General features: G+C 40.4%; 3 protein-coding genes across 7 annotated transcripts in view; 1 reads left to right on the top strand and 2 right to left on the bottom strand.

Annotated features, from left to right (window-relative positions):
- Positions 1 to 3,301: 3,301 nt before the first annotated feature.
- cutc (cutC copper transporter homolog (E. coli)) lies at positions 3,302 to 16,002 on the bottom strand. 2 transcript variants are annotated; one of them, XM_079473838.1, is made up of 9 exons: positions 15,838 to 16,002; positions 10,563 to 10,632; positions 9,628 to 9,687; positions 7,712 to 7,921; positions 7,102 to 7,137; positions 5,972 to 6,105; positions 4,550 to 4,577; positions 4,352 to 4,457; positions 3,302 to 3,548 (listed from the first exon to the last, which is right to left on the bottom strand). In XM_079473838.1, the coding sequence occupies exons 2-9, from the start codon at positions 10,630 to 10,632 to the stop codon at positions 3,437 to 3,439; spliced, it is 756 nt and encodes a 251-aa protein (XP_079329964.1). In that variant the 5' UTR covers positions 15,838 to 16,002; the 3' UTR covers positions 3,302 to 3,436. The 2 variants fall into 2 exon arrangements, with proteins under 2 accessions (XP_079329964.1, XP_079329965.1); XM_079473839.1 differs by having other exon boundaries at positions 3,324 to 3,548; positions 7,102 to 7,134; positions 15,838 to 15,979.
- On the top strand, positions 15,922 to 26,212 carry cox15 (cytochrome c oxidase assembly homolog 15 (yeast)). 3 transcript variants are annotated; one of them, XM_079473834.1, is made up of 10 exons: positions 15,922 to 16,031; positions 16,097 to 16,179; positions 16,721 to 16,896; positions 17,657 to 17,779; positions 20,765 to 20,951; positions 22,307 to 22,474; positions 22,556 to 22,637; positions 23,816 to 23,970; positions 24,998 to 25,111; positions 25,233 to 26,212. In XM_079473834.1, exons 2-10 carry the CDS (start codon positions 16,105 to 16,107, stop codon positions 25,362 to 25,364), a joined length of 1,212 nt encoding a protein of 403 aa, XP_079329960.1. In that variant the 5' UTR covers positions 15,922 to 16,031; positions 16,097 to 16,104; the 3' UTR covers positions 25,365 to 26,212. The 3 variants fall into 3 exon arrangements, with proteins under 3 accessions (XP_079329960.1, XP_079329962.1, XP_079329961.1); XM_079473836.1 differs by having other exon boundaries at positions 15,962 to 16,031; positions 16,724 to 16,896; XM_079473835.1 differs by lacking the exon at positions 15,922 to 16,031 and having other exon boundaries at positions 16,035 to 16,179; positions 16,724 to 16,896.
- The window catches only part of tp53bp2a (tumor protein p53 binding protein, 2a), a 26,236-nt gene continuing 24,753 nt past the window's right edge, over positions 25,561 to 27,043 (bottom strand). The window contains exon 18 of one of the 2 annotated variants that reach the window (XR_013787606.1): positions 25,561 to 26,663. Coding sequence is in view for 1 of the 2 variants with exons in the window: in XM_079473833.1 (XP_079329959.1) it covers positions 26,622 to 26,663 (42 nt within the window). In the remaining variant the exon portion in view is untranslated. The remainder of the gene's footprint in view (positions 26,664 to 27,043) is intronic. The other variant, XM_079473833.1, reaches the window with a different exon arrangement.

Raw genomic sequence — 27,043 nt, 5'->3', positions numbered from 1 at the left:
TAACCTTGAGTAAAATCACAGGCTTCACTGATCCCGCTTATCCCGTGCGAATGCGCCACGTGATATACAGATGTGGGGGGATCATTTCTAAATAACCCCAGATAATAATTCCATGGAAATAGGGCTCTAGTCATGTTATCTGTGAGTTTTGTGATATTCATCAAGTTATCTTTTATCTGTTTTTAATGTAAGTTGTGTATACTAGAACTACTACTGTCATGGCTTTTGGAAATTGCTTGTAAGTTAGATTTTCTGATCCTTTCCCCCCAGAAATGGGAGCTATGAATTTTGGCTTCAAAATGAAGTTTTATTTGTTCAAATCCTTAACAACATAAGGATCACTATAATTAATTTTAAATTCAAATCAAAATATTGTAGCAATCTCACTGAGGGGAAGCTAACAAGGGAACAAGAAGGCGGGGTCAAGACAAGACCGGAGAGAGCACATGACATACCAAAACTAACAATGCAAAATCTCTCTACAAACAAAACATGCGTGTCTGTCATGATCCTGCCACAAGACTAAAAAAAAACATGACAAGAGAGGCAAAATCATGTCTTGATTTCATGAATGACTATTTATGTGAGCAGAGATGCTCTTGGGTATTCAATCCTCCTCACTCATCCCACATGGGAGGCACATGGGAGCGTATGATAGGGATCGCACGGCGCATCCTGGACTCAATTCTCCTGCAAGCAGGAAATCCAAGACCGACTCATGAGGTCCTGACAACATTAATGGCTGAAGTCACAGCTATTGTGAACGCAAGGCCATTGGTACCAGTTTAATCTTGACACCCATGACTCTACTTACCAAGAAAGCCAAAGCAATTCCAAATCCACCTGGAGACCTCTCCAAAGCTGACATGTATAGACATCAGTGGAAAAGAGTTCAAGTCCTTGCTGAAAACTTTTGGGCTAGATGGCAGAAAGAGTACCTTAACCTACTTCAAAGTCGTCAGAAGTGGCAATGCAACAAGCCAAACTTGAAGGAAGGAGATATCATACTTCTAAAAGAGAAGCAGCTTTAAAGGAATGAATGGCCAATGGGAATCGTCACGAAAACTCTCCCAAGTAAGGACGGTGTGGTAAGAAAGTTGGAGGTCAAGGTGACATGTGATAAGACTGCAAAAACTTTCTTCAGACCCATTTCGGACTGTATCCTTCTTCTGTCCCCAAAGGACAAGTTTTTGTAGTCATGTTATTTTGGCATTTAAATAATGCCAGACGGGGAGTGTGTTGGAGCTGTTAACATGCTATTGCTCTTTCTGTCTGCTAGAGGGCGCTAGTTCCATAGTTATAGTGGCAGTACAGCTGATATGCGGTAAGGAAGAAAAATGCTTTCATTTCCTTCTAACGTCATCCTAATGTTTGAGCCCTTTGAGTGGCAATATGAGTAAGTTTATAGTTTAATAGTTCAATTAACAGATATATGTCCAATATAAGTTAAAATGTGTTTACGGATGCTGATTTTGTGTAAACATGTTACAGGCTAATTATAAATCTATGTAAAGATGTTTTTTGTTTTACTATTTAGCCTTTATGCACTTTATTGCAATAATAATACGATTTAATTTTATTGACTTTGATTTAGTCTTTAAGTCCTTGTTTTTTGTGCTTGTATCTTTTAGTTTCACACTTTTTTGAATTAAATCTTTGCCGAATACAACAATTGCCTGTTCCTTGGAGGAAGTGATGCAAGAGAGAGTTTAGCTGGCTGTGAATCTCGATATAGAACACAGAGTTACGTCGGGTGCAACAGCATAGCATATGATGTAGTTTAGATATATTCTTAAAATGGAAGGTGTTTGCGATATGGCTCTCAAATGAAAGATTACTCTAGAATTAAACCCCAAGATTCTTTCCTGACGACGAGGGTTTTATCCGTCAATAGTAAAGCAGTATTCTTGGTTGTTACGTATGCCGGTTTTCGGTCCAATAAGTGACACTTCTGTTTTGTCCGAGTTCAATTGTTACTCATCCAGTGTTTTATATCAACTATGCGTTCCATTATTCTGTTGAACTGCTATGTTTCGTGAGGCTTCAAGGAAATATAAAGTTCAGTATTATCACCTTACAAGTGAACTCTGTGTTGCTTTATTATATCTCCTAGAGGTAGCATGTATAATGAGAAGGGCAGGGGCCCTAAGACTGAGCCCTGTGGAAATAGGCGCAGGGCGTGTACTGTACAACAAGGAGAGGGTTGGGACTTCGGTGCCTCCAGGTGGCACGTCTGTGGACACAAGTGCACTTCATGCACTGCCGGGAAAATGGCGGTTCCCTGTGTTCCTTACCCAGGTACCAAGAGTCCGGCAGTGAGCTGTTGAGAGCACTGCACTGCCGCCCGATACTCACAGCGGTCCGGAAAAGGACTGCAGACAGCTCCACTTCAGCCTCTTCCTGGGCTCGACTGGCAGTAGCCGGGAAATCTCATCCTCTGCACGTGATGGCGTGGTTCCGCTAGGGGACAGTCAGGTGTCGCACATAGGAGACAAGTTTGGTGAGCGTGACGGGGCCCGGAAGGTCCCCGGCAATGATGCGATGGATTAACGCCCACGGGACTCTATCACCACCGCCACTCGCTGCCGCAGACGGCTTGTTAGCCTCTGTCGACCAGGAAGCTAACGGTGTTTTGGCCGTGTCCAAAGCGAACATGGCGGCCGTGACCACAATACCATTACCACGAATGATACTTCTGGCACAAGGATGGGGCTGTCGCACTGAAGACTACAGCGGCAAGACATGCCTGGTGACATGTGCACGCTGTAGGAGAATTTGCTCTTTTAGAAATATGCTCTTTGAAGACACCTCTGACCAGCTACTGAAACGTCTAGGGTATCTTACCTTTTATGCCTTTATGTATGGGGCAGAGTCTGGTGTGCAGTTCCATTCGCCAAGTTCATTGGCCTTTCAAAGTATATTAGGAGATGATAGATTCTCAAGTCAAACCGCATTCTGTCAGCCTCGACTCAACATCGAGAGACCGACCGAAAGGGAACTGTTATTATATTTTAAGCATAAAGAAAGTGGCTAGATTTAATCATATAAATAAACCTGGATTCCCTAGCTAAGATCAAACTGGTGATTTTGTAATAAAACATAACAGGAGCATGAGAATTAAGAATAGTCAAGTCAATAAATAATCATCAATAACTAACAAGAATTTGGTCCAAACTGTCAGATTACAAATAACAACAGAGCCAAATCGGTTAAAAGTGCAGAAAGACAAAACATGCAAGATAACTTCTCTCACGCCATTAGATTATACAGTTGGTAAGTAACAAAAATACACAGAAAATGTTGAAAGCTTTCATTGCCTCGCAAGAGCTCTTTATTTTAGCTGGAGGGACATTCAATATCAGCAGTTCATTTACAGATCAGAGATGACTCTACAGGCTACCAAGATTTTCCAAGATACAAATTCAAGAAAGGATATTCAGAGAGTGTTCTTCGCAATGGCATTCAATGTGCGCACTTTTGTCCCGTCTGCCACTTTTATAGCATATTCTGGTACAGATAGAGAGCCTCCCATACTCACATTTGGATTCCTAGAGAAGACATCATAAACAGCACACATGGATTAGAAGAACAGTCTGTAAACAGTAAATATTCTGCAATAATAATGAATTCGCTACAAATAATGAACTTCATCTCCTCCGCTAGTATGGGGAATGCTGTAATACAGAAGCCCCCACTTAATTAATCTCTAGTAGTGACTATTGGGCGAGTGTTAAGGTGCCGTCAATCATCACCTAAACAAACACTTTTATGAATGGGTCCAGGATTGATAAAGTTTGGGAACCCCTGTGTGAGACTAGACATCTAGTCTGTTCTTTGTGTGATTGTTAAAAAATCTTGTGATTACACAAGTGTGGCTGTGTATATACTAATGCTAACTGGGTAATGACATATCAGAGACTGAAATTAGAGTTGAATTAATGGTTGACACCACACTTTTATGCTTGAATGCTCGTCAGTGACACGCTTAGGCCAGTCAGTGTGAAATACTCACACTTTCACTTTACTGTTTACACGACATAATGGGTTTAGACCTTTACTTCTGTTCCCTGATGGATATGCCATCTGCTGCTGAAACTGGGACACATCCCAGGTTCCTCAGCACAACAAAACCTGAATGAATGGCGCATGGTATTTTTCTTTCATACCAGTAAGTACAGGCGGAGAATGACATGCAAGCTCCATTCTTTCGAAAGGCCAGATATGATTCTAATAGTTCTAATAGTTCAAACTCAATACTTTTACTTGACAAAATGTCTCATTACCTCCAACAGGGAACAGAGGTTACAATCGTAACAGAGATGCTTTACATTGTTTGAGTGTTTTAGCACACCTGTATTTCATAGTGGAGTCCCTACTGGAGCGAGCCGAACAATGAAACTCTGGCACCCCAGAACCTTCAAGAATCCTCTGAAGATTCCGTTCAGTGATTCCACCTCCTGCAAAACAGACACAAAATCATGTTTAACTCTGAAATAAAAAGTCATCAGTCAACTGACACGCTTGTTATTTCAAATTTCATGAAACGTACCTGCCATTATGACTATTCTGCCTTTTGCCTATATTGACATAAAGAGAGAACATTAATATAAGATGAAATCCATGTCGTTATTCAAAAAGGTTATTATATTTGTATACATTCATTTTACATCTAGTAAGAAAACTAAAGTCTAGTGAAATTTGAAAAAGTTTAAATTAGTTTGATTCAAGCTGTATTTATTTGTCAGCTGTGGCCTAATGGTTAGAGCGTTGGGCTTGTGATCAGAAGGTTGCCGGTTCTAATCTCAGTGCCAGCAGGTCTTGACTGAAGGGCCCTTGAGCAAGGCACCTTACCCCTGATTGCTCTGCAGTAATGTTCCACTGTATAAAACTACTTGTAAGTCGCTTTGGATAAAAGCATCTGCCAAATGAATAAATGTAAATGTAAATGTAAATTTGTGGAGACTTGGTGACATTGTGAAAAGCACTATATAAATAACATTGAATTGATTATGGGGAGGCTGCCGTTCCCTCTGCTATTAACCAAGCGCCTCCTTACTTGTCCTCTAGCAATGACTACTGGGTGAGTGTTAGGGTGCAGTAAATGTTGTCAAGTCAACTTTATTCACATACTGAAGCGCTATTCACAATTTTCATTTTTACAAAGCAGCTGTACAAGAAACATATTGACTATAAGCAAAACATATAAGGTTATGCAAGTAAAAACACAGAACACAGACACACATTCAGCCACACCCACACACACAGACACAGACACGCACACAAATGCACACACAGCGGCCATCACCGAGAACCACACACCCAAGATAAGGAGAGAGAAACACAGGTCAGATATGAAACTATAAATTCCTATATGCAGTGTTAATTAAATACAACTATAAAATTCTAGCAGCGCTCCCCCCTGCCAGGCAAAATTTTAAAGATAATTCAATGCTTCATAGGTAACCAGTGCAAGGTTGACAGAACCAGGCTAATGTGTTTATCCTATTCTGGTCTTGATGTCATAAATGCATGAATTGACTTCTCTGTATCTGATAGTGACAGCATATTACGTCGTTTAGATATATTTTTAAGATGGAAAAATGCAATTTTACAGGTGTTGGCGACACGCTCAGTCACAATTAGCATAATCCTAATAGGGTTAGGAATAAAATATACAGTGTGTACAGAATAAAAATCATTTTGTCCATGGAGAGTCCTCGTAAACCACATAAACACTTGTGTGCGCTTGAACATTTATTTGCTACATTGTATATGTGCTCTAGTACCAGGCCTTAATTTATGTATGGACATTTTCAGATTTATGCCAGATTCATTTCATTGTTTTCGTTTAAAAAATGAATCCATTTCCCATTGATTTTCAATTGGGGTCATATTGACCTCAAGGAGAGGTTGAGGGTTAAGGAACTTTCTATACCGAACTGAACGTTTACGTAAAACTAACTTGTCTCACCTGTTCCACAAGTCGTTTAATTACAGGTAAACCTTCTAGTGCAGAGCTGTCACAACCACTGGTCAAAATCCTTTCAAACCCCAGGGAGACCAGCACTTCTAGTGCAACCACTGGATCATGGACCATATCAAATGCTGTTACAGAAGACAGAAAGTACAATTCTATTACATTTTCTGGATTTCAAGGCATTTTTATGCAAGGTTGGCAAATGTGTTCAACTGTTCTGATTTCAACTTCTCACCATTGCTTAATGATTCTTTAAATCAGAACTTGTTACATACATGTTCAAGAATTTAGCAAACAGTGAGGAATTTGCTATTTGTTGGATCCAGGTGCTGCAGCAGAATATATTCTTTAGTGTGTAAATCTGCTAACCCTAAGCAGGTAAAGCAAATTGTTGGGTTGCTTGTGTGGCTGTCTGGGGTCCTGGTAAACTGACCGTTTGGCTATGTATGCTGGGTCAAATGAGTTGTAAATAGTCATTCAAAAATATCCAACTGGTTGGGTTACTTTGCCCCAGCAACTGGTATATTTGTCAAACTTTCTGGATTTTTCACATAGACGAGGGGCACGACACCCGAAGCAGACACAATCAATTTCGTTGTTACTATTCTAATATATTATTTTAGCTAAATTTACCCAGTGGATGGATCATATAGACAACCCATAAATCTGGGTTAAATGGAAGAACTCAGCCCCTGGGTCAAACCAACCCAAAAGGGAAAAGTATCACTAGAGAGATTTAATGGAGAAAAGTATTACTTTTACTGTGGTTTGGTCAATTTATGCAGTTAGGACTTATGACAGTATTTTTCTTGAGTATGGTTTACCGGCTCCTCTTTAAAACCCTACATATTTATGGAGCCATTTCTATTCTAATAAATGCAAAGAATGAAATGTGTCTTGATCTTACGCATAAGCCAAACAACCTAAAGCAATGGAATACCATTCGTAGAGGGTGCTTATGCTTAGAACGTATCTGTTGGTCGTAATAAGATGCACAAATGACCTGTGGATTCTTTTATTCACGGACGGTCTCACAATTCCTCTTTATTTATTGTTATTAACATTTTGCAGATTTTGCACAAATACATCCGAATATTCAATAAGGTGAATTTGATCCACTTTACCTCTGTGAAATGTAACTGGCAGAGGACGAGATGCTGCTGTAGGAACAAAAACAACATTTTGTAGTGTTCAACATTTAGCCTACATTTTATATGTGCAAAAAACATCATTAAAGCTGCAATCCGGAAATTTTATCTGTGTAAAACATCAAATGTACAGTTATTTACTTTACAAAGGTTGTGTACAAACAAGCATATGTCCAAAGCTGTTGTATGAATACTGAATATGAACGTGTAATATATCTTTATGAAAAAATGAGCATTCAAGTTTCATTCCCATATGATTTTGATCTTTCACATGTCCTTACTGAGTCAATAATAAAATGTCATTTTCTACATTATGTTGGACAAGTTTATGTCGAAAGCAGAAAAGGGTCAGCTCATGGTCACATATAGGTCACATATAACAAAAACATTTAACACCCACATGGCTTCAATAATCAAAATGAATATCTTTTCTTTCTTATTAAATAAATTCAAATGAAACCGTAAGTGCTTCTGGACAAGCGTGTACATCTTGTTTACAGTACTTTGCTAATAACTTGCTTCACTACACTTATTCTTGGTCAATGTAGGATATTTTTGGACCTGGAAAACAGCAGGCAAAATTTACCCAGAAGTTCCATGCAAAGCTCAGAATCCACATGTCCATCTACTGTCAGCGCTCCAAACACTAGTCCATCTGCCCCATGATTCTTCATCTGCTCAATGTCTCTCTTCATCACCTCAAGCTCCCAGTCTGAGTACAGGAAGTCCCCACCACGAGGACGAATCATAACATACACTGGAATCTTCACGTTCTCTTTGATGACCTGCAACAGACCTGAAGGAGGGATAAAACAACAGACAACGTCAAGACCCACATATCACAGCATAATATCAAAAGACAAAGAACTATCTCTGAATTTATTTCTGAAACATCACCACTCTTTTCCAATTTCCTTATGCAGATTATCAGGATGCAACAATTCGGTTGTTATATACAGCACGTTCTTAAAGTCCACAGGGTAACAAGAGATCCAAAGAGTAACAGCAAATCCAAGCAGAATACACGAGGGCAGAACATACAACAACGTTCGACAACTATACACAAAGGCAATATATAGGTATTGGCCTATAGGCATTTCAAGGTAGGTAGGCATCAAGGCACGTCCGAATCCAATGTTTGTTTTACTTCCTGTCTCCTCATATACCTCCATCAGGTCGATGTTTAAAGGCAGAATAGATATATCCTTCACTGCCTTCAATGTCCCACAATTCTTTGCGTGTGCTCGCGAGCAAAAATAAAATGGCAGCCAAGAAAGTGGCTAGAGCACAGTATTTGTATAAATAAAGTTTCTCTTTGTCTTTTACAACTTTTGATTGTTTTTTTAGCAAGAAATTAGTATTGCAGATTTAAAATGTTCTGCCTCTGAAGGCTGTCCGAATGGGTTTCTGAGAGCCACCTTCATGCCTAAACGCTGCCTCCGAAGGCATTGCCTCATGAGACAGCGAGGCAACAAGTCAGGACACAGATGTAGAGACAAACAGGAAATGGGACACAGGTGAAACCGGTTGACAGTCACAGGACACAATGCATTAAGGGGAATGGAGACCTAGACCAAACACAGGCAGAAACACTGAGCAACATGGCGCCCTCAGGTGAAGAGCCGAGGCACCAGGACTTGGGTGTGACAGTTTGATAACAAGTACATCCCTACTGTACTATGCCTGTCACATCTGACCCACATCCACAGGGGGCTTTTTTAAACAGAAAACATCAACAATTAAATAACACATAATGAAAAATAATAACGGCACCACTAATATAATACATTTACATTACTGTAGTGAGGTAGGCGGGATGCGAGGCTGGTCTCGTATGGGGAGATTGGGGAGCATAAGAGGACAAGCGACCGGACCGTCAGTGAGAGAGGACCGGGCCTGGACATTTGTTATGGTTTGTGTGTGTTTGTGTGTACCGGCAGTCGCCCATGAGCTATGTTTATTTACGTTTGATTTTTATTGATTAAAAGGTATATTATGTTCGCCGGTTTTCACCTCCTTCCTTCCCTTTTATGGAACTTCATTAAAATTACATTTATGCATTTGGCAGACTTACATTGCATTTTTCCTATACATTTGTTTCTAAGTGTCCCCTGGGATCCAACCCACGACCATGGCATTGTTAACACCATGCTCTTACCACTGAGCTTCAGGAAAGCTAATACATAATAAATAATCATTTAAGAAAGAATTAGTTCATTTTGTAAGCTATAAAGCAAAGGCACCATGATTAAACATAAATCCAATAAAAGACTATTTATTAATAACACTGCTGTTTGGTTTTCAGCCACTGTTTAAGTCCTGAATTAAAAGCATTGCCATCTGTCTGTAATTTTGTGTGAATTGTCTACACTTTGTAGTAACGGTGTGGTAGAAAAAAAATAAAGTATCGACGACACTGAAAACACACATGCAGCAAAATAAGTTCATACTAGACAGCTGAACTTTTAATACAATGTTTTAATTCAAAGTATTATGAGTAACCTGTGCTGGGGGTCGTTCCTCCCTCCAGCAAGTTAGAGCAGAGTTCAATACGACCAGCACCTGCAAATAAAACATAACATGATCTCTCCACAAAGATCTCCAAAGCATTCAACAAACATATTCCAGTAAACAAGCTCATAGGTAAACACTGACTACAATTTTATGTGTAATTCATATTTGTTAATCCTATTTTGTGGTAATATTGTGCAGACATTCTCCTGGGCTACTTTTCAACTACTGTGTATCATTTTTGCCAAGTATTCTTAAATTCTTCTCAAAACTGAGCTGCGGTTTGCATTCCAAACATAATTCGACAGGTATACAAAATGTTTGATTCATCTTAAATTAAATAGTTGAATAAACAGCTTTTCTGGCCACCACTCTAAATGCAAAATTCCCAAGACATCAGAAAACAAATGTTATGGTACGTACAGATCGGGATGAAAATCTATGTTTTTCAAGACGTTTTTCAGCATTCAAACCCAAATGATTTTCACTGGCAATGAGCATGCAAATTCACTCCCTGACATAGATTAATGAAACACAGAAACACCCGGTACACAAGGTGGTGCTGTGCAACTTCATGTTTCTGCGTGACAAGCGAGTGTTGCTTCCTCTTCGTCTATCTGTGCTCGCAAGACCGCTTTGTGCTCGAGCACCACCAAGTCGTGTTTTACTGTAACTCCAGCAGCTCCAGGTACGTGAACAAAAGCGGCAATCTCATTGGTCAGCCAGTTTTTAACGTGGCACGTCAAACCAAAAAAACGAGCCTGAGGCATTTAAAAAAAAAAACGCTTTTACGCCTGCCGTTTACGCTTACATTGGCGCCACTTTGTTTAGTCACGACACGTTAAACGTGAGCGATTATCGTCCCGGTCTGTATGTACCTTTATAAGTGATATTGAGTATGCTGAAGATGGTGCATGTAAATGTACCTCCCCTTTCTGCATTTATGGCTGACTCGACTGAGTCCACACATGTCTCCATCAGGAAGCCATCAAACATCTGCATGACACAATAGAGAAAATCAATAAAATACGTTGATGACACATGTGGTAATATTTCATATTTCATAAAGCTCTAAAAGAGTGTCAAAGAGTGCCAGTGTGTCCCCCTAAACGTTCTCCCCCTATCACCATTGGGGTAGAGTAGGGTCACCACCTGCCCCGCTTTGTACCACACGTCACATATTGAGAAAATGTGCGGCATTTTCATCAGTCTGTTGGTTTTCAGTTGTCAAATTAAGAAACACGTTCTATAACCCAAAAGGCACATGAGACGCCTGTACGCGCCATTGTTTATTTAATAGCGCTGTGTCAAAAGCAGCAACCCGGTGCACACCAGTGTCCAACAAGCTCATACAAACTCAACTTTTATCCAATGTATGAGAAGACGGCAGTGATTTCAGTCATCAAGAGGCTGCAACGTCTGTCAGTAGAAAGGGTGGCGATTCTCCCATATCAACTTATCGTGGTTAGCATAATAAAATTTAAATGAATCAATAATACATTTTCATTTGTTTGTTCTTTTTGAGAAGATCTTAAAAGTGTACAACATGATAACTCTGTGTCTGATCTGTTCTCAAATTAAAATCGCCATTAAAATTGTTTTATATTATATAACATTTTATCTATGCATGAATCATGTTGTATGTAGTTGGAATGCATTTACATTTACCAAAGCGACTTACAAAGAGTTCAGGGAGCAATAAGCGATATGTCATTCAAGAGCAATAATACATTAGGTGCTAACATAGACCGCCGAACTGAGGGGTCCGTGGGGGCCACGGCCCGGGCAACTTTTGTACTCTGACAAACTATCTTATATGAATAAAAGCCTAATTTGTATCTGTGTTTTTACGAGCCAAACAATACTAGTCACCACACAGCTTCACTTACTCTCACCAACTGCTGCCGATAAAGAAATTCACACTGACCGCTGCATTTTGATTTGAAATTAGTGTGCATTGTTTATCAACTACGACGTTACGTTGATGTAGTTACTAGGTCTGTTATGTATGAGCGTCATCGCAAGCTAACGGCGGCACCTGTTTAACCGCTGGCGGCATTACCAGGCTGTGACAATGAAGGGACTACACTCCTTCACCACATCAAGAACCTTCACACCCTACTACACCCCATCAAGAACCTTCACACCCTCCTACACCACATCAAGAACCTTCACACCCTCCTACACTCCTTCACCACATCAAGAACCTTCACACCCTACTACACTCCATCAAGAACCTTCACACCCTCCTACACTCCTTCACCACATCAAGAACCTTCACACCCTACTACACCCCATCAAGAACCTTCACACCCTCCTACACTCCTACACCCCATCAAGAACCGCCACACCCTTCCACACCCCATCAAGAACCTTCACACCCTCCTACACCCCATCAAGAACCTTCATTCATTTGGCAGACGCTTTTATCCAAAGTGACTTACAAGTAGTTTTATACAGTGTCACATTACTGCAGAGCAATCAGGGGTAAGGTGCCTTGCTCAAGGGCCCTTCAGTCATGACCTGCTGGCACTGAGATTAGAACCGGCAACCTTCTGATCACAAGCACAACACTCTAACCATTAGGCCACAGCTACACGCCATCAAGAACATTGTTACCCTACTACACTCCTACACCCCATCAAGAACCTTCACACCCTTCTACACTCCTACACCACATCAAGAACCTCCACACCCTTCCACATCCCATCAAGAACCTTCACACTCTTCTACACTCCTACACCACATCAAGAACCTCCACACCCTTCCACATCCCATCAAGAACCTTCACACCCTCCTACACCCCATCAAGAACCCTCACACCCTACTACACTCCTACACCCCATCAAGAACCTTCACTCCCTACTACACTCCTACACCCCATCAAGAACCTTCACTCCCTACTACACTCCTACACCCCATCAAGAACCCTCACACCCTCTTTCACTTCTACACCCTATCAAGAACCTTCACACCCTCCTACACCCCATCAAGAACCCTGACACCCTACTACACTCCTACACCCCATCAAGAACCTTCACTCCCTACTACACTCCTACACCCCATCAAGAACCCTGACACCCTACTACACTCCTACACCCCATCAAGAACCTTCACACCCCCCTACACCCCATCAAGAACCTTCACTCCCTACTACACTCCTACACCCCATCAAGAACCTTCACACCCTACTACACTCCTACACCCCATCAAGAACCTTCACACCCTACTACACTCCTACACCCCATCAAGAACCCTCACACCCTCCTTCACTTCTACACCCCATCAAGAACCTTCACACCCTCCTACACCCCATCAAGAACCCTCACACCCTCCTTCACTTCTACACCCCATCAAGAACCTTCACACCCTCCTTCACTTCTACACCCCATCAAGAACCTTCACACCCTCCTACACTCCTTCACCACATCAAGAGCCTTCACACCCTCCTACACCCCATCAAGAACCTTCACACCCTCCTACACTCCTTCACCACATCAAGAACCTTCACACCCTACTACACCCCATCAAGAACCTTCACACCTTCCTACACTCCTACACCCCATCAAGAACCCTCACACCCTACTACACTCCTAAACCCCATCAAGAACATTCTTACCCTACTACACTCCTCCACCCCATCAAGAACCTTCACATGTGTAGATGTGCCATGTGTGTAAATGTGTCATGTGTGTAGATGTGTCATGTGTGTAGATGTGCCATGTGTGTAGATGTGTCATGTGTGTAGATGTGTCATGTGTGTAAATGTGCCATGTGTGTAGATGTGTCATGTGTGTAGATGTGTCATGTGTGTAGATGTGTCATGTGTGTAGATGTGTCATGTGTGTAGATGTGTCATGTGTGTAGATGTGTCATGTGTGTAGATGTGTCATGTGTGTAGATGTGTCATGTGTGTAGATGTGTCATGTGTGTAGATGTGTCATGTGTGTAGATGTGTCATGTGTGTAGATGTGTCATGTGTGTAGATGTGTCATGTGTGTAGATGTGTCATGTGTGTAGATGTGTCATGTGTGTAAATGTGTCATGTGTGTAAATGTGTCATGTGTGTAGATGTGTCATGTGTGTAGATGTGTCATGTGTGTAGATGTGTCATGTGTGTAGATGTGTCATGTGTGTAGATGTGTCATGTGTGTAGATGTGTCATGTGTGTAGATGTGTCATGTGTGTCATGTGTGTAGATGTGCCATGTGTGTAGATGTGTCATGTGTGTAGATGTGTCATGTGTGTAGATGTGTCATGTGTGTAGATGTGTCATGTGTGTAGATGTGCCATGTGTGTAGATGTGTCATGTGTGTAGATGTGTCATGTGTGTAGATGTGTCATGTGTGTAGATGTGTCATGTGTGTAGATGTGTCATGTGTGTAGATGTGTCATGTGTGTAAATGTGTCATGTGTGTAAATGTGTCATGTGTGTAGATGTGTCGTGTGTAGATGTGTCATGTGTGTAGATGTGTCATGTGTGTAGATGTGTCATGTGTGTAGATGTGTCATGTGTGTAGATGTGTCATGTGTGTAGATGTGTCATGTGTGTAGATGTGTCATGTGTGTAGATGTGTCATGTGTGTAGATGTGTCATGTGTGTAGATGTGTCATGTGTGTAAATGTGTCATGTGTGTAAATGTGTCATGTGTGTAGATGTGTCGTGTGTAGATGTGTCATGTGTGTAGATGTGTCATGTGTGTAGATGTGTCATGTGTGTAGATGTGTCATGTGTGTAGATGTGTCATGTGTGTAGATGTGTCATGTGTGTAGATGTGTCATGTGTGTAGATGTGTCATGTGTGTAAATGTGTCATGTGTGTAGATGTGTCATGTGTGTAGATGTGCCATGTGTGTAGATGTGTCATGTGTGTAGATGTGTCATGTGTGTAGATGTGTCATGTGTGTAGATGTGTCATGTGTGTAGATGTGTCATGTGTGTAGATGTGTCATGTGTGTAGATGTGTCATGTGTGTAGATGTGTCATGTGTGTAGATGTGTCATGTGTGTAGATGTGTCATGTGTGTAGATGTGTCATGTGTGTAGATGTGTCATGTGTGTAGATGTGTCATGTGTGTAGATGTGTCATGTGTGTAGATGTGTCATGTGTGTAAATGTGTCATGTGTGTAAATGTGTCATGTGTGTAGATGTGTCGTGTGTAGATGTGTCATGTGTGTAGATGTGTCATGTGTGTAGATGTGTCATGTGTGTAGATGTGTCATGTGTGTAGATGTGTCATGTGTGTAGATGTGTCATGTGTGTAGATGTGTCATGTGTGTAGATGTGTCATGTGTGTAGATGTGTCATGTGTGTAGATGTGTCATGTGTGTAGATGTGTCATGTGTGTAAATGTGTCATGTGTGTAGATGTGTCATGTGTGTAGATGTGCCATGTGTGTAGATGTGTCATGTGTGTAGATGTGTCATGTGTGTAGATGTGTCATGTGTGTAGATGTGTCATGTGTGTAGATGTGTCATGTGTGTAGATGTGTCATGTGTGTAGATGTGTCATGTGTGTAGATGTGTCATGTGTGTAGATGTGTCATGTGTGTAGATGTGTCATGTGTGTAGATGTGTCATGTGTGTAAATGTGTCATGTGTGTAAATGTGTCATGTGTGTAGATGTGTCGTGTGTAGATGTGTCATGTGTGTAGATGTGTCATGTGTGTAGATGTGTCATGTGTGTAGATGTGTCATGTGTGTAGATGTGTCATGTGTGTAGATGTGTCATGTGTGTAGATGTGTCATGTGTGTAGATGTGTCATGTGTGTAGATGTGTCATGTGTGTAGATGTGTCATGTGTGTAAATGTGTCATGTGTGTAGATGTGTCATGTGTGTAGATGTGCCATGTGTGTAGATGTGTCATGTGTGTAGATGTGTCATGTGTGTAGATGTGTCATGTGTGTAGATGTGTCATGTGTGTAGATGTGTCATGTGTGTAGATGTGTCATGTGTGTAATAAGATGTATGTAAAGCTTTATTTTGATCTGAGGGGTGGGATACTGTGCCCGGCCTCACGGAAACCCATTGATTTGGGGTCGATCATGCTTTGGTTGGTCAGAAACCTCGTGACACAGACTGACAAGCGTTTAATGTCAAGTGTGGATGGATGGATACTACAGTCCGATTGCTAAAACTCTAAAGTTCATGGTGAACATGACAAAACATCTCTAAACATGCTCGTGACAGAAACTATTTTACCTTGCTGAGACGTCAAAACATCGCCCGCGACTGAAGACTTCGGCTCGGTAAGTTCGGATCCTTTACGGGGAAAACGGCTCGTCAGTCAAAGTTCAGAATCGCACACTTGCACTGCTTCAGACTTCTCGCTTTCGATTGGTCTGCGCAGGCGCAGGCGCAGTGCAGGAGGGGCGGAAGTGACGCAGAGTGGTCATGTAAGTCAGCATGGTGGATGTGTTATGTGTGTTATGACTTGACTGACCGTTGAATCTTATATTAGACGCGATCATGCTGTTGCCTGCGCTCAGACTTCTCCTGCCCAACACTTGTCATGGCGCGTGGAGGAACATTTCAAAGATGAAGGTCAGACTCTTTCCATCATACAATATCAGCGATCTTGAGCCTTTCAAGAAGGATTTATAATTAAAGGCTGCTTCATAGTACATCTTATGTCTAGATTCATACTATCAGTTTTTTCTTTTATTTACAGTTATTAAAAGAAAAGAAACTGAATTAAATCGTTATTAAAGAACGGCCATTTCTGGTCCTTGCTTCTGAATGGCTGAGCGGAGTTGTAAGCCGTTATAAAAGCACCACATCGCCTAAATATCATTTTATTTTAACTTTATTTTATATGGAATATAATGTAATAACTGCTTTATAAAAGCTTTAGTAAAAGAATGTCTCCCTCTAAAGACCTTAAACTCTCTGTAATTCGCTTTGGATAAAAGCGTCTGTTAAATGAATAAATGTAAATGTTATGACTCTTTGCCAAACTACTGAATACACAACACCAATAGCAAATGAAGGAGGACATTTACTTTACCAATTACAAGCATTTGCTTTATTATATTTTTTCACATTTTGTATGTTGTACCTAATTAAAATGTCAATATATTTACAGCAGAGTCCTTTAACACAATGGTCACTGAGGAGAGGACAGACCACCGTGGCCACCAAAAGTGTCCCGGTTACGACAGTATGGATCCCCAGCGCAGCGACAGATAGAGTGGTGGGCCGCTGGCTGGTGGGCTGCAGTGGACTGGTTCTGGGCGCTGTCATTTTGGGAGGTGTTACCAGGTACAAAACAACAACAGTAGAAATGTTTGTGCTAAAAAACTAAACAAAAACCTACACAAAGCTGTGCGAAGTGCACTATGTCTTGTAGGGTGTAGGGATATCTAAACCGAATCGAAAGAACCGCGATACGAACCGAAGTAACGAATGCTGCCCCGACCCGGCCCAACGCTGACCAGTTTTATGTTTTAAACCGTTTCTTGACTGTGATTTTATACAGAAATTATCTTTTTTAATGAACCCGCAAATCCACAGTTATATTGTGAACCAAGGCTATACGTCATTATTCAGAATATGTCATATAAAAAGTGCATCAATTGATGAGTGTTCATTCACATGTCTTAATGACTCTACCAGTGTTGATTTGGCATAGTACAGCAGGGGGCAGTAAAGAGCTCCCAGCCACACGTGCCAAACTCTGCTTGGACCTAATGGCATACGAGATTTCAGCTTCTCTGACATTTCAGAAGTTTTGAGCCTGACGAGAGCCCCAGAAATGCCCCAAACCCTAAATCAAATCAATAATCCTAATGAGAACAGGGCTTCACATCTTCGGTGTGGCCGTCGAGTCTGCACCTCTGTGCTTGGGTCCCAATGACCTGTTTTGTCTTTTATGTTCATTCCTTAGTGTGTTAATGAAGCCACGTCCTCAGTTTAATGCAGATATACAACATGCATTCAGGAAGCCAATGAATTCAGTTAAATGTGTATGTGATGTTACTGTTGTTTTGACAACTCAAGGCAAACTTGTCATCTTCCCTAGATTGACAGAGTCTGGGCTCTCCATGGTCGACTGGCATTTAGTGAAGGAGATGAAACCCCCCCGGACTCAAGCTGAGTGGGAAGATGAGTTCTCAAAGTATAAACAGTTCCCAGAGTTCAAGATGTGAGTAGATTTCTCCTCTTATATGAGCTGACTTGCAGATTCAATGCTCAGTGTACAGTGGGAATAAGAATGATTTGATTCCCTGCTGATTTTGTAAGTTTGCCCAGTTACAAAAGAATTCAAGGGTCCATCATTTTGATGATAGAGAAAGAACATCAACCAGCCAATCCAGAAACAAACACATTCTATAAAGAGTAGACATGCATTACATTGCATTTCAGTGAGTGAAATAGTGTGAGTATTTGATCGCTAAGCAAAACATGACTCCGTACTTTGTTGGTACAGTTGTTACTTTACATTTCTAGCCAAAATAGATACCACTTTTAACCTTTAGGTGGCACTATAGCATATAATGAATCGTCCTGATCTTTAACAGGAAGTAAGGGCCATTTCTCAGTATGTGTTCTTCAGCGGTCTTGTGTCCTCAGTCTACATCACCAATAACCGTCAAAGTCCGGTTCCAATATTTAAGAACAGAGAACGCATGAAATTCCCCAAATGTGCTCTTGATATCAAGGATGCATCGAATGCAGATTTGCATGTTCCAAACCCGCTTTGAAGTACCATAAGTCATTGCGTTTGTGAGAACACAAGTCCCATCTCTGCATTCTTGGAATTGACAAACGGCCAAAGTCTCTTCACTTGGAGAGCTTTTCCCACATGTGTGTTGGGCTCGTTGACTTTAACATCTGCTGTGAAAGCTGTTCTGTGATGCATACTGATGGGTCTCATTCGCTCCGCTTGAATGTTGCTCATATTAGCCAGATGTCCAGTGCTTTGTGTTTCTGTCTCTCTGTGCGCTGATCAATGATTATATGTGAATAAAAACTAAATGAACATCTGTTCTTCATATAAATGTATTAACTAACATTAACCAACAATGAATGAGCAATACAATTGAGTTCTGTATTTATTCATCTATTAAAGTCACCATGAGGCGGAAGTTGCGATTGAATACTTTTCCGTATCATGATATATCCAAGTGAAACAACTTCTGAAAACATGTAGGGCGGGGCTTTATTTGACCTTCCTCTTTGATTGGTCTGTTGTAAATTGGCTTTGAGGACTTCAAGTGCCTGGCCATTGGACAGTGAGTATAGTCCCACCTCTTCTGTTGCTGACGTCATGTGGTGAAGAGTTGTTGTTGAGAGGGAAAGAGGAGCTTAATGTTCTTGATTAAAGATTACAAGTGTAAATATATATTTTTAAATGGTGTGCACGGATGAATCATTTATAAGAATATCAATATAGAATTTTTGGGGGACTTTAATTTTAGTTAAAAAAATTCAATAAAATGTTTTATTTTAAATAGTAAATTTATTAGTAAAATTAATTGACTTTAGGTTAACAACTAAAATATAATGGTATCGAATATCGATGTTTTTTTTTAGGTATTGTATCGAAGTTAGAAATTCCAGTGTAGTGACAACACAAGTTTAATGTAGTAAATACTATATTATACAGTTTGTTTATGGAAGAATGTATTACTACTGTATAGAAAAGCATTGAAAATACAGAACTAGAAAAATAATAAAGGAGAAAAATGAATTTGGGAAAAAACTGAAAATGATTTGGCCGTAATTGCTCAATTTGTCAAACTTTTTTCAGTTTCCTGTTTTATTTATGTGATGACCTTCACTTTCAGAGAGGCGGGGCAAAGAGGACATGCAAACATGCACGCTACAGAACGTTATGAACTTAGATGTCACAATTCATCTGCGTGTGTGATGTTTCCTGCGTTCCCCGTGTTAACATGAGATGTTACATCTTTGGCAAAAGGTTGCAGGCTTTGCATGCGCTATACCAAAGTCACTAGAAGCAGAGCAGATTTAAAGACACGTCTAGCGAGCTGCATAGCTGTAAAGACAGAATTGTCTTCTCTAGACAAGCAAGACTTATTTGAAACGAAGGTCTTGCATGGAGCTCCAGACCGAGGGCGGTTGATGGTTATTTATATTTCACTCACTGAAATGCACATTCATTCTTAATCTTTATCTTTTATTTGCTTGATATTGAAATTTTACACCCATCATTTCTTTGTAAGTGGGCAAACATATATTTACACTATATGTGCATTGGGACAGCCCCTTCTCATCGACAGGTTTGACCACTTCAGTTATTTCCATGGGTACAAATCATAATGCTGCAGCAGAGAATGATATTCTAGGGGATTATGGGCTTCTAATGGTATAGCAACGGTTTGGACTGGGTCCCATTACAATGCTCCTGTCTATAGACGGTTTCATCCAACACATGCGCACCTGACCCCCAGTTAACTTCTGCTCTGTGTTTGGCTAGTGTTTAATAATAGAACGAATTATATTTTATTTAATTAATGTTAACATTCATTTATATTATTATTGTATTTAATAATAATTGTTTTACAAAAAACTGTTTTATTAAATTCACAATTTCTTGAATGGGTCCTGTAGTTTTGATTGTATTTAAAGAAACCGTACGGTACATTGACATCTAGTGGATGAGTTCTGTATCGCAGTCCAAATTCAAAATATTGGCGAGACAACTTTAGACCAGTTACAGTTCTTCTGGGTTTCTTTTGATTGTTGTCAGGAATAATGTACAGGCGCTCTACTGGTTGTGAATGTGTACAGGAAGTTCAGTTGGGGTCACAAAAGAGCGCATACGCAGTAACGGTTGTTTATGTTGTTAAGATGAAACCGTCTATAAGGGTTAAAAAGAAACGATTGATTAAGTCAATGTGGAAGAACTGGTCTGCATAAAGTCCCAAACACAGCTACAATCTGATGTGACTTTAAATGCAGAGCCAATAAACCATCGCCAAACACCAAGGACTTGTACATATGGGTACAGTCATTTTAGAAAGATGAAAACACGATTCTATAATACATGATACTTACATCATCAGAAGGGGCTGTCCCAGTACTTTTGTCCATACAGTATATGTTGAGTAAATAACAGGATGGACATGGACATGGATATTACAAAGACATTTCTTTTGCTCAGCATGAATCACGACATGACTTTGACGGAGTTTAAGTTTATCTTCTACATGGAGTGGGGTCATCGTATGTGGGGTCGGCTGGTGGGATTAGCTTACATCATTCCTACTGCATATTTCTGGAGAAGAGGATACTTCACACGGTCGATGAAGGCTCGTGTTTTGGGCCTGTGTGGATTTGTCGTCTTTCAGGTAACATGTTTAGTACGCAAGCTGCCATTAAACAGTGTCTCATATCTTCAGACATTAAGACAGTTTGTTAAGTTAGAAAGTGCAAACAACTAATAGGTGATAAAGCTGCTAGAAATCTATTGCCTTTGTGGTAACATTTAGCATAAAAGTGCTAGAGATGGTTACATGGAATGGCTCATTTAAACTTAACCTTTTGAAACTATTAGCTAGAAGTGATCATATTTGATGATTAAACCAGATTGCATGTTCATCTTGTTTTTACTTTGTGTCTTTCCCTAAAACTGAGAGTGCCTTTCCACCATAATAGAGCACGGTCTGAGCACGGTCTGAGCACGGTCTGAGCACGGTCTGAGCACGGTCTGAGCACGGTCTGAGCACGGTCTGAGCACGGTCTGAGCACGGTCTGAGCACGGTCTGAGCACGGTCTCAGCACGGTCTCAGCACGGTCTGAGCACGGTCTGATTACGGTCTGAGCACGGTCTCAGCACGGTCATAGTTACCATTTCATCTATGCTGATAGAATGCGTGTAATGACATCACCGCTCCTCTTCAGTTGCCCAGATAGCAGTTTCTCTCTGTAGCCAACATAGTTATTGAAGAAGCATTTTATGTAACCAGGAAAATCCCAAGAAGAAGTTAATATAGTTGATTACATTTTTCATTTAAGAAATGTCTGGGGCTTTTTGGTCAGTTAATGAAACATTTTTGCCCATTGATATTTGGGCAGAGAGCAAAATCCAACAACAGCTGGAGGGTAGTAAGACAAACAAAAAATCATTTCTAGTCATAGCTCAGTCTCTTAAAGAACAAATGGCATTAAAAAGGCTTAATTCCATCATCAGTCCTGCAGTGGAAAATGAAACCATGCCTCTACCTGCTGTGCTTTGGCGCAATGGTGGAAAAAATTCTTTATTTTTCCTCGCAGAAGGTCTGTGTTCATTGATTGTATAAATCCCACCTTTTGCGTAGGAAGTGGCGTACACCTCTTTCAGGGCGTGTTTTGTGTGAACGCAATGTTTATAAATGTGGCCCCAGATCCAATAAACTCCATGAGCAATAAACATGACAATCATCAGCTGGTTAGTGTGTTAGTTAGCGAGATGAAATAACACACTTACCAACATTCAGAGCAAAACTTAATAAAGAGGTCAAACTTTATTACTTCTTGTTTAGATGAACATCGAGTCCAGCTGGATGAATATGATTGAGATATTGTTTAAACCCAGACTGCAGAAAGATTTCTTCCAGAGTTATTCTCTGAAGCTTTTTTAAGTCTGCTACTCTGTTACTCTCCTCTGCGTCTGTTATTAACATGATGACCGTTCTGCACACACTGAATGTGTGTGTGTGTTCAGGGTCTTCTGGGCTGGTATATGGTGAAGAGCGGTCTGGAGGAGAAACAAGAGTCATTCGACATTCCCCGCGTCAGTCAGTACAGACTGGCAGCTCATCTGGGTTCAGCTCTTCTTCTCTACTCTGCCAGTCTCTGGACAGGACTCACGCTCTTACTGCCTCCAAACAAGGTGTGCTATATCCTCTGTGTGTGTGTGTGTGGAGGAATGCTTTATGATGTCCTCACACTGAACCTCTTCCATCTTCCGTAGCTTCCTGAAAGCCGGCGTTTGCTTCAGCTCAGGAGGTTTGCCAAAGGCACCGGAGCGCTGGTCTTCCTCACAGCTCTGTCAGGTACGAGCCTTGACATACGCAGACATGTTACACCTGTCTCTCTGATTATGTATAGTATGTTAAAGCAAAGGTAACACTCGCAGACATCTGAGCGCTTTGTTTTGTACCCGATGACTGCAGCGCTCGAGCAGTACGCTCTGACTTCAACACAATAAAGACTACTGCTCAAGAAAATCCAAGTGTCCTGGACTTACAATAATGCTAGAGGACGCTATATTACTTTCACACAACACTCCAAAGTGCTGTACAATACAGCTTAAAATAGACTTCATAGAAAACAGGCATTTAAGAACGATATGAAATGTTGGCTTATAGTTTTACAGTATTATAACCTTATTTATTAAGAAAACAGATAAATTGTCAGGAATTCCAATACAGGACCCAGGTGCAGACAGCAAGGGGTTAACGGAAGACTCTTTATTAAAGGACAAACACAAAAACCCACGATGGGGAAAACACGGCAAAATCAAAAAACTTCTCGCAAGGGGGACAAAACAAACAAGGTCCAATTGTAATCCAAATGATACGTCCACAAAACGAAAGGGTACGGTGAACAGGAACTGGGTAATCCAAGTGGCCTTGAGACGAAAGAGGCAAACACACCATGACAATCCACAATACAATAAACCGACACGGGACAAGGAATTCAAGCGGCTTAGAAACGGGAACACTAACAAGGGATGATGACGTAAGCAAAGGGGGCGGGGCCAAAGCAAGAGAAAGGAGGACACCCAGCGCAATGTCAAAACAAACTGCCACGCGTCTCCACACAAGACACAGTACTGTCCCGACCCTGTCCACAAGGCTCGAAAACTCCAGACAGGATCATGACATAAATGATTATCATTTTTTATTACTTTTCTGTGGAAGGACGAGTAAAAATGAATGAATGTATAATAATCACCATAACCGTCTTTATTCCTCTGACTATAATGGTACCAAGAAAACCTATAATCTGTGCATCCCCACTTGTTTCTACATTGATTTGGAAATGAACTGTGAAATGATTGTAATGTAAAGTATATTTAATTTGCGATCAATCTAATGAATGACTCCGATCACAGAACAAATGCTGAAGGTCCTTTCTGTGTGGTTCTACTGAACATTAGCTTTGTTTGTATAAGAATCATCAACATCATGGTTGAGAGGAGTGGGATTGAACTGATGGTGTTTTGTAGGTGCGTTCGTGGCTGGACTGGATGCAGGGTTGGTGTATAACTCCTTTCCAAAGATGGGTGAGCGCTGGATCCCTGATGATCTTCTGGCCTTTTCCCCAACCTTGAAGAATGTGTTTGAAAATCCTACAACTGTTCAGTTTGACCACCGTTGTCTGGTAAGAGCCTTTTTCACTCTGTAACCTGCGGTATATGTATTTATGAAGACCACGATGGTAAAAGTACATATTATTAATAAGGCATATACACGTTAGCAAATGAGCCCATGAAGGCAATGCGTTTGTTTACTTACAAGTTCAGCTATGCCTTCTTATAGGAAAGAAAATTATTCTATAACCTGAGTTGATGCATAGACAGTGCTAAATTATAATAAAAATCCAGTTCATTATTTATAATATTGTGGACAATGTACATTGACACTGTCTTAACTCCTTCAGTGTTCACGTTAAGTGTTTTAAAACATCCCTTCAGTGTGAATGTGCTGGTTTATGAAATACAGAAGAACACGTGTCAATCTGTCAAAATGGGCCAAATGTTACTCTGTCTGGGTCTCCCACATCCACATTCAGCTTTGTGGATTATGGTAAAAACAAGTATTTTGTGAAGTGAATTAGTCTTTTAATAAAACTGAATAATGCTTAACCAGCATGCTTTGTTTTTCTGGTTTCCTTAATGCTGTAAACGCCAGCAGTATTAGCAACAATCATGAAAGTGTTCATTTTGCATTTCGGCGGAACTCAACGCATCGTAATACCTGTTGTATTAACACTGCTGTCATAACCAGTCAGACTAATGCAGGTATGACACCTCAAAAGATATTTATTTGTATATTGATGATACAGCATGAACTTCACACCGTATGCCAGAGTGCGTTCTTAGGAACACATCACTTTATTTGGGGGTCTGTTTCTCATTTCATAAAAAAGTGTTCCCCCATGAAAAGTAAATGCCCCTCTGTTCTGGCCTGGCAATGACCAGAAACCACCTTATATGTTGTACAGTATCTCTGTCTGAGTCGACAGTACTTACCGTGACAACTTAAATGTTGGATCAGGAAAACAGCACACGGCACATTCAGAAAAGAGAATCTCAATTTGAGATTTACTCCTCTCTTTCTTCTGTCTGTTTTTCTGGGAAAGAGAGCGAGATCAAGAGGTCTGATTGTGTTTTATTGTGTTTGTGCAGGGCACCTGCACACTGGCGGCCATCACAGGACTCTTTCTCTTCTCCAGACGACTGGTTTTACCCAGAAGGACGAGGATTGCCATCGGCTGTCTCACAGCAATGGCTTACACACAGGTGAAGAGCCCTGTGAATCTTTTATATCGTTCCAAACAGAACTACTACCCCTCCCCAAAAGAAATGACATGTAATATAGATTTTCACAGCTGTGGTGTTAATGAAATGTTTGTGTTGTCAGGTGGTCCTTGGCATCAGTACGCTGCTGTTTTATGTGCCCACCTCGTTGGCAGCCACACACCAGTCAGGATCTGTGGCGCTGCTCACCTTTGCCATCTTTGTTTTGTCTGAGCTGCGTAAAGTGGCCAAGTAGATATAATATATAAATTATGATGTACAGTGTGGCGTCTCCTTGTTTGTATGTATGGGTGTATAATAGAAAAAAAAAAAACATATCACTGGGCTTTACAGAGTTGTTGCAAATTAGCATAATTGTATTTTGCGGTTAAATGAAAATCTGAGTGAAAGTCTTTTTTTCAACAATCATAATAAAAATTCTAATGACAATGGAAGTTCAATGCTGTTTTTAATTGTATGATGATTGTATTGTTAGTCACATGCCACTTCAGACTATTTTTACATTTATAATAACTGTGTTTGTTGTTCTTTAAAGTAAAATATTTCTTCAAAACATTTGATGTTCTGAAAAACACTCTATTGTATGAACACAAAACCAATGCAACGGACAAACGGTTTTCTGTTCCCAACATTCTTCGAAATATCTTTCGTGTTGTTCAGAAGAAATAGTCATACAGGAGGGTGTCTCACTCTACTTGTGTTAATATCTGCATGTGTATGTTCTGTTAATCAGTGTGTCTTTGGCTGTGTAAAGCTGAAAACCATTATAGAAATACATTGATATTTTCCAATCAGTAGGCTATACTGTATACAGCATACGTGTCCAGCATTTCTAGCTAGTAAATGCACATCAGATTGAACACTGTAAGAAAGGCGTAGTGGTCTTCAGCACTATTAACTCACACTGATGTAGACTCATGAACAACAGATGAAACGCCTTAACAGAGATTTGTTCATTTAATCAGAATGATTTGTGTTTGTCACTTAATTCAGATGTACATCATCAACATACATATTGTCACTGTCGTGCAGAATCCTTATATCTCCGTAGTTTTTAATAAATCATTACTGCTAGTCACCCGTCATGTTTGTCTGTGGGTCTCTTTGCCTTCAAATGCTACGTTTCTTTCATTTACTAACGGACATACAACGTTTCTGACTGACAGTGATGACATTAGTGTATTGATACGATAAAGGAATGTTGTTGATCATTGGTTTAGTATATTATTAGCTTTAGATAACAGTGATTGTCAGAGTATTCAAATAGACACTAATAGACCTGCAAAGTTCCATGCGTACAATATGGATGCTTTGCAACATGATCCCAAGATTCCCCAACTGACAGAGTTAAACGATCACAGAACATATTTAACCTATTCTGGATAAAGCAAGCACAGTGAAAAATAAATGTGTCTGTACTGCACTACTTCATGAGGCGTCCACGTGGATTGTTCATCTACTCTTGCCCTTCAGGAGGTTTCCTTGACCTCACTTAAGCCAGACTTCTATGGCGCAGCCTAATTCTTGGATACAACTGTAGAAGACAAACAGAAGAGAAGCGGTTACAGTGTTTTACATATAGCTCTTGGTGAAATGTGATCAAATTACTAATTATCTACAAGACATTGTGTTTAAGTCAACAACTGTAGTCGCCGCTAAAGGTGATGTTTGTGTAATGTCATGTTATAACGTAAACAAACGCTACCCATACTGCTTTACAGTACATATCATGAGACTGTGTTTCAATGGCGCAGACATCGTACATATGGTGGTTCATTAAGACTTCACTTATGTGTTCCAAGATATAAAACAATTCAGTCATAATTTATGAATTCTTACATTTGCCAAAAGTTGCATTTTACCGACTAAAAATGCTCCGACAACCTTTTTTTGTAATAAGGTCTCAATGTCTAC

This window comes from Barbatula barbatula, assembly GCF_947034865.1.
Source record: "Barbatula barbatula genome assembly, chromosome: 14".
NCBI classification, from domain to species: domain Eukaryota; kingdom Metazoa; phylum Chordata; class Actinopteri; order Cypriniformes; family Nemacheilidae; genus Barbatula; species Barbatula barbatula.
Note: the sequence above shows the minus strand (reverse complement) of the source record. Positions and strands in the feature narration are given on the sequence as shown.